General features: G+C 35.0%; 1 protein-coding gene across 3 annotated transcripts; it reads right to left on the bottom strand.

Moving 5' to 3' along the window:
• Nucleotides 1-1,882: 1,882 nt before the first annotated feature.
• On the bottom strand, nucleotides 1,883-10,088 carry LOC124435375 (leucine-zipper-like transcriptional regulator 1). Of its 3 annotated transcripts, XM_046985317.1 has the most exons (5): nucleotides 9,927-10,088; nucleotides 9,739-9,808; nucleotides 9,000-9,062; nucleotides 6,910-6,966; nucleotides 1,883-3,179 (listed from the first exon to the last, which is right to left on the bottom strand). In XM_046985317.1, the coding sequence occupies exons 2-5, from the start codon at nucleotides 9,768-9,770 to the stop codon at nucleotides 2,945-2,947; spliced, it is 387 nt and encodes a 128-aa protein (XP_046841273.1). In that variant the 5' UTR covers nucleotides 9,771-9,808; nucleotides 9,927-10,088; the 3' UTR covers nucleotides 1,883-2,944. The 3 variants fall into 3 exon arrangements, with proteins under 3 accessions (XP_046841273.1, XP_046841271.1, XP_046841272.1); XM_046985315.1 differs by having other exon boundaries at nucleotides 9,739-10,088; XM_046985316.1 differs by lacking the exon at nucleotides 1,883-3,179 and adding an exon at nucleotides 6,418-6,580 and having other exon boundaries at nucleotides 9,739-10,088.
• Nucleotides 10,089-10,646: the final 558 nt, after the last annotated feature.

Below are 10,646 nucleotides of genomic sequence, written 5' to 3'. Positions count from 1 at the left end.
TTTTTATGCTCAAAGAGATTTTGGATAAATAATACAAATGCCGTTTACAGAATTTGAGTAATTTTTTTCGTTTTTGAGTTATCTTTCGGCAAAGACGCAAATAAAACTGGAATTTCAACGTTTTGTAAAAAATTTCGAGAGCTCTAATCCGTGGCATGGGACTTAATTGTGACGTCATTTAAGCAACACAGACTGACTACCATACACTTTTTGTGCATGTAAACAAACACAAAAATGCCAGAACGGTGTATAGTTTCTGGTTGTTCTAACGTAGCCAGTTCAGAGAAAGGCATTTCACTTCATCGCATACCATTTTTTAACGACGAAATAAGCGAAGCAAAGCGTAGGTGAAAGCGATGCGTCAACTCTGTGATAGCTACTCGCAATAAGTGGCTCGCAACAAAGAATTCCGTAGTTTTCTCGGAACATTTCACAAAGGATTCATTCGCTCGGCAATTTGGCTCGCTTGCTGAATCAGATAGTAATTTTTTACCTTGACTGATTCGAGACGAATTTGGAATCGTTGCTTACCCGAGCATTCATCCTCGAAAAGATGGCAATGAATTTACAACAAGAGATCGCAGTATGGTGAGCGCATTATAAATCATAACTACATATTATCTGAAATCTGTGTGAGAACATATTTTGTAAATATAATCCATTTTAGATAAAAAGAAAATGGATATCTGATTATAAAAGAGAGGTTGAATCAGAAAATATTCCCAGTACAAGTAGCGAACCTTAAGAGCCAATGGAAGGAAGAACTTGTGATGAGCCTGTATTACACAAGGTAAACATATATGATCATTACGCCAATGCTGTAAAGGTTAACACAAACTATTGTATTTTATATGTATTAATGTTGTTTCTAATTTAGGAAGTAGCTGTGCAATGTGTATTTCAATGCCAAAATTGTCTAAAACTCAATAAAGAGAAACGTCGTTACAGGAACTTATGCTTGGGCAAAGCATAAGCTTCAGTGTAGCAGAATATGTGCAAGCAGTTCTAATATGGACATGCTTGCAGTGGGTAAGCGTTTTTTAAGATGATACTCCTGTTAATTTTATTTCATTTATGATTCTAGGTCAAGAGAAGATTTGTCAACGTAATAGGATCAGCCGTGTTTATAAACCTCAATTTTTACAATACTACTAAGTAAACCAGCATGCAACCTGGAAAACTATTGAAGTTAGTTGCTAAGTAATATGGACTTAACCAACCTTGCATAGCTGCATTCTTGAAGTATCCTACTTGATATATGAGTATGACAACAACAGCAGCAATGTGGAATCATCAACTTGTAGCAAAGTGGTAGAGGAAGATATTTTGTACCCAAATGATCCTAGTGACGACTCAGACTCAGAGAGTGATCTTGGTGTTGAAAAAATTTGACTGAGACAGAAGAAATATGTACATCTGGTGACATGGATGCTGACTCTGAATCAGAGCAGCCAAGAACATTTAAAAGGTAACAATTTTTCGTATGAGAATTCTTAAATTAAACGAGACTTACCTGTAAGTTGATGTTTGATTGGAATTCTACTAGTGATCAGTCAGGAACAAAGGAGTTACATGAGAAGCGCGTGCGCGTCGCTCGTCGATCCGTTTTTCAACGAGAGCAGTTGCACAAATTAAGGAATCGAAGGAGTCACGGGTGGGATGGGTAGTGCAGGACATGTGACTCCCTCGTTTCTGAATGATGACTTATAGAATTCCAATCAAACATCAACTTACAGGTAAGTCTCCTTTAATTTAAGAATTCTACAACGTCATCAGTTACGTCACTACGGAGTCACATGAGATTTTAAATTCTGTGGCTGCGAGATGGGAATTGATATGTTAGATGCAATGTCATCAGTCAATCATGTATTATAGAGAGGAATCAGTTTGAGAGAATATTAATAAAGTACCCTACTTTACATGTATTTAACAGAACCTCATAAAAGTTAACTTATGCTAAAATTTTGTTAGTAGCATGCAAAGTTTCATTGTTTTCTGTCCTGTCTAGTACCACTTTGCCAAAAGTGTCTGTATCAACATATTTTTCATAGTACTTTGCAAACGTAGTAGCATTTGACCATCCCGCTGATAGCATGATTTGTCTCAAATTTACTCCAGCTGTTTTAGTATCTGAAGTTGAGGCAGCCCGAGTACTATGGCATGTAAATTTCTTAGTGTTGATTCCAGACTTTTCCAAAGTTGATTTGAACCCATCTGGCAATGGTGTCTTTGGTCACTAGACTGTAAGGTTTGGTGAAACTGAAGAAAAGTTGCGATTGTTGTCCTCTTAAAGTTTCAGTACGGGTTATGTATTGTCTAAGGTACTCTATGACGCATAGTTTTTTTTATCGGTCGGGTAGCTTTGTAATCTTATAGGTTGTTGGTGTCTGCCTGCCTTTGTGTGTTTAAGTATTTCACGAATCGTGATCGTACATTCTTCATCATGAAATTGTATAAAATTTAAGTTAATTTTGTGTATAGTCTGGCATTGTTGTCCGGTTAGTAAACAGAGTAGAGTTGCCAGATTTGTTGTGATATTATTTTAATGCCATCTCCTTTGTAGGATCCAATGTTTTTAAGTAACTAGGAACGGCGTTAACATCCCATATGTGGGTATATTTTGGAAGGCATGGTTTAAGTTCTAACACCCCTTTCAAAATCCGGCAAACTAAGGGGTCTTTGCCAAACGTAGCACCTGAAGTAGGTAGTATTATTGAAGAAAGTGCAGATCTTGCCGTGTTTATGGCACTGTATCCTAGTCCAGATTTGTACATTTCAGTTAGGAAGTCAATGGTATTCGCCATTCCAGTGCTGTACAACAATAATCCTTTACATCGACAAAACTCCTGCCAGCGTAATAGGTAAGTGCGGTATTGCTTTGTAGTACCTTTTTTCCATGATGATATGATAATGTTTTGAGCAGCCCGTGAAAGATTTTGGTTTCCTAGTTTTTCCCCGATAAAAGGCAGACAATCAGGGTGCGTTTCTTGAAAAGGGGGTGTACTTCTGTTGGATGACTGGGTTGTATGAGGAGACTCGGTAATGCTTTTAGTTCTATTGGTGGCTTCTCTAGCATTGTAAGAGCTATAGGATACCTGGGTTGAGTTGGCCATTTTGGCATCACGCATATGCCTCGGGCTTCGTCATTCCTTATTTTCTGTAGAACGTTCGTTATGATACTAAAAGGTGGAAAAGCATAGAATGAATGTTCTGATCAAGTTATGCTAAAAACATCTACAAATAAAGCTTCCGGATCTGGTCTGTAAGAAACGTATTTTTTGAATTGTTTGTTGATTCTTGATACAAATAAATAAATGTCCGGCATAAATTCAAGCTCTGTACAAGCTTCATGCAGACATTTTTTGTCAAGCATCCATTTAGAGGCTCGTTCATTTCGTCGAGATTTTAAATCAGCAATTAAGTTATTTCTCCCCGGAATGTGTGCCGCGCTGACCCATAGTTCCCGAGCAATACACCATTCCCATAATTGTTTTGTCAAATTGCTGCAACGTTCAGATTGTCAATCATAGGACGGATGTGTGCATTGCGTTGGGAAGGGGCAAATGTTTGTAGTCCTGGGTAGGAGGCAAACAACTCTAAGTAATTTATGTGCTCTTTTGTCTCTAGGTGTGACCATAGGCCTCCTTTGCTAATGCCTTGCGATTCTGCCCCCTACCTTTGTTTGAAGGGTCTGTCGTAAAAGTAAGCGACGGTTCCCATGAGAAACGTGTTTAATGGCATTCATCACATTATTCGACCACCAATGTAGTTCGGCAAAGGCTTCAGCAGAAACCATCTTATATGTGTTGAAGTTTCCCTTACATGAAGTTTGTGCAGATGTTTTGTCCATATCTAAATTTCTGTAGATTAAGGGTCCATGTAACACACCAGGAAAGCTTGATACTAGTTTACCCAATATTTTGGCCATGTCTCTAATTTTTACTCCCCATTTCGCCTTCTCTATAAATTTTATACAATCTATTTTTATTGCCGAGGCTTTTCTTTTGTTAATTTCACAGTCATTGTGACAGAGTTAATTTCAAATTCCGGTGTTATTAATTTCCGGGAAGGGATAAATATCAATTTTTCTAGATGCATTAGGAACCCTAATTGGGTAAATAATGTCACTGTATCTATCACATTGTTCTGACATGCATCGTAAGTTATTCCTTGTTAATAGAAATCATCCAGATGTCCCGAGATGATGTACCCTTTTGAGTGTAATCTAGCTAAGGGGGATTATACAGTTTTTGTGAACTTCCGTGGTCCACTAGATAAGCCGTTGGGCAAGCACGTAAATTGGTATAAAACACCCTTCCAGTGGAATCTCAGGTATTTCCTGTCAGTGTATTTTATGGAGATTGAGTAGTAGGCGTCTTTGAGATCAACACCACACATGTAGCAGTTTTGTTCTACAAGCTTGGTGATCGTGGTAAATGACTCCATTTTGAAATGATATTAAGAAAAGTGTTAAAAACTTTAAGATCTAGTATGACCCTATGTGTGCCGTCTTTTTTACTTTAGTGAAAATATTTGAGAGAATTTCATCTGGTTCGTGTTGTACGGTTTCTAGTATATTTTTAGCAATCATTCTATCAATCTCAGTTTGTATTTGAAACAATTCAATCTTGTTGAAGTTTGTTGGGCGAAAGTGACGTTGGTAAAGCGTTTCCGACAGATCGGTTGTCATACCTTTTACATTAGATAGATCTCCTTGTCGAATGTAATATCAGTCCATGCGGAAAAGTGATTTGTTATTCTGCCCATTTTGTAGCTGTCACATAAAGTAATTAAGAAGTTTTTTAACTTTGGAATAGAATTTTCCCATTGCTTTACCAATGCATTTTTTCATATGTTGTAATTGGTGAATTATTTTTTACTGTCCGTCGAAGTAGAGTTCGATTGGCGCCATTTATGTCGGCTATTATGGTTTTCTTCAACGTCGGATTGTTGAGTTGAGTTTGCATCATAATCAAATTTTCAAAATATCCACTAATTTCTTATTTGATTCACTTGGACAATGCATTCTCAAAACAGATGCATATTCTATCGCAGGTAAAAATTTACGAGTTTGCATCTAAAGTCAAATTTTCAAAAATATCCACTAATTTCTCATTTGATTCACTTGGACAATGCATTCTCAAAACAGATGCATATTCTATCGCAGGTAAAAATTTACGAGTGCCTGATTCAACCTATGCGTTTAACTATTTATTATGAGTTCTTGTGAATGGAAAATTTGTGTGTTCATCCTTCTGCAACACATCAAACCGTTCAAATTCAAATCATCAAACGTTGAATGTTGATCTTTGATGTTGATCAGCATTTAGCAGCAGCGAACTATTCAGCAGTATAGGACAATGGTATCACGGTATGGGTATGTATGATCATTGATCAATGGGTATGATGGATAAGAAATATTAACTATTCATACGTTTTCCCACACAGTGAAGAAGTACCGAGAGGTACCGGTATTGGGAAGTCAACACCCGATTTATATTAAGTTTAGAGTATGCCTGTTGCTTTAGACTCGGAATATACGTTTACAAAGAAAGTTTACAAAAACAATCACATCAAACATTTTAAAAACCAAGCAAGCATAACCAATCAACTCCTAAAAAACACCATATTTTGCAAAATTTGTTTTTTCTTTATTGTTATACTTCAATGTTTATTTGGTCCTAGTCTTTCTCTAAGTAGACCGAGGCATTAATGTTGTTTTGATGGATGGAAAAGGTGGAAACCATGTCGTGAATTTGACCGCGCGAAATTTGAGAATTTGAGCGAGCAGTGTTTTTGTTTGCTCTTTTACTTCAAATTTTGAATATCAGAGCGTAAGTTTTAGCCTACTTTAACGATAAACAGATTTAAAGTGCTTTACTGAAGTAGAATGGCGCCAAAAAGAAATCGAGAAGTCCTAAAGAAGGTCTGCAGAACCAAACGATGCAAACCCGTCTTGCCCGACGTACCTTTAAATACATCCACGTCAATTGAAGAGCAAGAAAATAAAATGAACGATTATATCGAAGATCTAAAGGTAAATTTGCGTACAAAATTGTGTATTATCATGTACTGTTTTTGTAATAATCAAATATGAAAATATTAATACTAAAATTTGAATAAATAAATTGACAGATATTGATTTAATACATTGCGTGCCCCCGGAAATAATTATTTTTGAAACGATATTTTTAAGTACACTCTAAACAAAGCTGTATATCATCAAAATTACGCTTAGTTTGACAGAAAAATTTCATTTTTAAGTCTATACTTAAGAGAAACGAATCAGACCCGCGAACCTTTAAATATTTCAAAACGAAGAAGAAAAAAAGTTGCGTCATTACACCAGAGAATACATACAAACCGTAATAAAACATTTTCAAATGAAGGGCAATTCACAACGAACAAGTATTTCCGTTGGTGATATCAAATTTGCGAAGTCGAGCAAGAAGAACACGAAATTATTGGTTGATGGGTATGATAGTGGAGCTGCATGTGATTGTAGAAAAGGACGACGTAGTGCAAGTGCAAAATCGAGAGCAGAGTAGTTTCATTTAAAGAGGCGTACGAACGGAGAGCACTTGAAAAGGAAAATCGCACATTACAATCCAAACGAAGGAAACTTTGTACAAAGAAGACAAGTAGCAAGGCAACCAAGCATCATTTTCAACGATGAGAATGTTGTATGATTAAAAGATTGTCCACGTGGATCAATTTTTAGGCCATGCAACATCAATGTTGTATTAGCGAAGTGTTGCGAGGGTACTTTTTTCGTGATTGGAAATAAACAGAAAAGTTATATCTGTAGCACAATTGCAGTGATTTAATTACAAACTTCTAAAGAAATATTTCCCAGATTCACATGCAGGTCACGTGCAATATAATTACCAAAATAAAAAAACTACGTACCTTCTCCATGAACAGTCCGTGGTATCAAAACGTAGCAGGTCGTTTAACATACGTTTCCTATTTAAAAAATAAGCCCTGTTAACTATTAAGTTAAAACTAATGGCGAATTTTTAGTAATGCTTATCGCATAAGATGATACTAATCACATCAATCATTGGTGACGAAATTACGTATTGCATTGCGTTATCGATACGTATCTACCGATACCAAGAGCGTGATTTTTACATGTATAGCACGTGATTAGCTACAATGTCAAATTCGTAGAATGAAATTGGTCAGAACGTAAAAGACCTCATCGACAAAGAAGTGCATCATGGGTTGCAAGGATTACGGGTTTGATGATATTTATAATTTAATGAGTAAGCGTGATATAAAAAGAAGGAAAATAAAAGAAAACGCTGCCCATCAAATTTAATAAGAAATGATTTGGAAAAATGAGACAAACTTCCAATGATACATCAAAGAAGAAGTAAGCTCACAACTTAGCGACGGTAAAGCGCCATTCTGCAAAAACATAAACAGCTCTATCGCAATTGCGCCTCATGAAGATGACGACAATGATAATGATGATGATGATTTCTTTAACACGATGAAAGAAAAGACACCGAATCAGAAATATGTAGCATTAAGACGATCGCCAAAAATAAGAGGAAAGGCACAGAAACTTTCTTAGGTCAATTAACGAGACTATCATAAGAACATCATTTAAATTAGAGGGAGATACGCGTAGTAACGCCTTCCTACTAATTAATATCAATTTATAGTAATTATTATATAATGCTAAAGTACTGCATCAATAGCCGTATAATTGGGTGTTTAGTTCATTGTTATTATATCGTTTCCACACAAGCAATACCTGCACAAAAACTTTACATGATCATGACCATGTAAAGATGCTCATTCATCATTGGATAAGAGTGACCAAGATATGCAAGATGAATAATAGAGGGAAAAAATTCAACAATATCACTACGTATATATAAACGTATGATTAATGCGTTTATAATCAAAAGAATTGAACAATTTACAACTGACAAAAAACTTTTCCATTGATTGACTAGAAGAATTGACTTTAAATTGCAGTTTACTCTATGTAAAATTGTTAGGTAGATCAACTGCTAATATAGGATAGGTCAACTCTTAGAAGCATTAGTTACATTTCAATCAAAATTACTTATCCTTATGATCTTTCAAAGACAGGTCATTCAGAAGTATAGATTGTCATAATCATACTTTGAGGTTTTGGTGATATTTTTTTTCCATAGGTATTGTACCATGTTAGCAAAACTTCATAAATATTTTTATGCAACTTAAAATACAGAAATTTCATCAGAGGTGGTGTCTCTCCCAATGCCATTTTTAAGTTCATTATTTACTTGTCTAATTTGCATCAATGTGCACGGTCTTGTTGTCTGACTTACCAATGACATTGAAATAATTACAAAAAATATCAATATAATAAAAACAAAAACATATCTTTTCATAAAGTTATAAATTTCTAGCGATCCCTCTGGTTTCACAATTTTTTCCAAAATAAAGCCAACTTACTAATGAAAGACTTTTCAAATATAACCATAATTATAAAATGTCCATTGACAAACAACACATAAATAATGGACTTTGTTTGATTAAAATAAAAATTTTTTAGTTCAGCAAGAGCAACAGCCAATACCCTCTATGGTCTATAATCTTTTTCTCTTTATGTTTTATTCATTTTGTAAAGTTTCACATCAGTCTACATTCTACATGAAGTTTTCGAAAACAAGGCTGTGCATGAATGTCTTAAATGGCAAAGAAATCTTACTTTTTAAAAAAATACTGATATTGATTCAAGTAAATTGTTGTTATACAATTGTTGAGAATAGAAAATGTGAAAACAAGTTAAAGAAAAGTAGGCCACATGGTTAAATATCAGATAGAGAAAAGTGTGTGGTATTTGGAGCTTATAGGGATAAACACATTAATGTTTGTTCAATGGTCAACACAAGTTGGATATTAATGAGGCAATATAGGTATGATTAGAAAAAGCAAGAGAAAAATGTCTCTCTCTCTCGAAATTAAAGTATGTAACCACAAAACATATAGCATACCCATCATCACCACCAAAGACATAGAGTGCACTGTTATATGCTACCATTGTGTGCTTGCTACGTCTAAAAGTTTATAAAAAACAATAAGCTTCATTTCAAAAGAAACTTAATTCGAATAAAATGTCAATGTAAAACTGTAGGTATATATTTTAGTCAATATGAAGATGTAAAAGAATAGAAAATGTTTGCCTAGACTGCAGTTTGGCAACACTTATATGCGCAGCGTGGGCTTGTTTTTGCTTAGTATCTTAATGTTTGGGTTTGGGTCAGTGTCCAAGGTGTCTGCTAAACTGCAGTAGTTCCAAATGTTTTTATATGGGGATGGAAACTTGGCATTAGTGTTGATGTTTTACCTTCCACAAACTAAAAATTTGGATATATGAGTCACCATTAGGCTTGTAAAAAAATTATTGAAAGACTTATATTTTTTTCATGCAAGATAAATTCATCGGAAAAGCCACTAAAGCAAAAGAAGTCATTACAATAAATGCAGAACTTTATTACTTAGTAGCAAATACAACAAAAATCGAAGCATTCAGAATAAGAAAACTTTTTACTTGTAAACGCAACCCTGCAAACAATGCTAGAAATGGATTTTCTAATGTTTGAAGGCAGTTTCATCACTGTATTCGTATTTATACTGTGTACAAATATTTCATTGGATGTTGTTAAAGGGTAGATCAAATTGTCTATTACCGCATACATTCTATTGGCATACGTTTGGATTTATTGTATTTACCTTGCTCCCACAAATTCATCACAAGCAGGCATACGTTTCCATCTATGTACTGTCTCGTGCGGTCCAAAATCTAAAGTCAAATTTTCAAAAATATCCACTAATTTCTCATTTGATTCACTTGGACAATGCATTCTCAAAACCGATGCATATTCTATCGCAGGTAAAAATTTACGAGTGCCTGATTCAACCTGTGCGTTTAACTATTTATTATGAGTTTTTGTGAATGGAAAATTTGTATGTTCATCCTTCTGCAACACATCAAACCGTTCAAATTCAAATCATCAAACGTTGAATGTTGATCTTTGATGTTGATCAGCAGTCAGCAGCAGCGAACTATTCAGCAGTATAGGACAATGGTATCACGGTATGGTATGTATGATCATTGATCAATGGGTATGATGGATAAGAAATATTAACTATTCATACGTTTTCCCATACAGTGAAGAAGTACCGAGAGGTACCGGTATTGGGAAGTCAACACCCGATTTATATTAAGTTTAGAGTATGCCTGTTGCTTTAGACTCGGAATATACGTTTACAAAGAAAGTTTACAAAAACAATCACATCAAACATTTTAAAAACCAAGCAAGCATAACCAATCAACTCCTAAAAAACACCATATTTTGCAAAATTTGTTTTTTCTCTATTGTTATACTTCAATGTTTATTTGGTCCTAGTCTTTCTCTAAGTAGACCGAGGCATTAATGTTGTTTTGATGGATGGAAAAGGTGGAAACATGTCATGAATTTGACCGCGCGAAATTTGAGAATTTGAGCGAGCAGTGTTTTTGTTTGCTCTTTCACTTCAAATTTTGAATATCAGAGCGTAAGTTTTAGCCTGCTTTAACGATAAACAGATTTAAAGTGCTTTAATGAAGTAGAATGGCGCCAAAAAGAAATCGAGAAGTC

The sequence above is a fragment of the Xenia sp. Carnegie-2017 genome, unplaced genomic scaffold, assembly GCF_021976095.1.
Source record: "Xenia sp. Carnegie-2017 unplaced genomic scaffold, XeniaSp_v1 HiC_scaffold_14, whole genome shotgun sequence".
NCBI classification, from domain to species: Eukaryota; Metazoa; Cnidaria; class Anthozoa; order Malacalcyonacea; family Xeniidae; genus Xenia; species Xenia sp. Carnegie-2017.
Note: the sequence above shows the minus strand (reverse complement) of the source record. Positions and strands in the feature narration are given on the sequence as shown.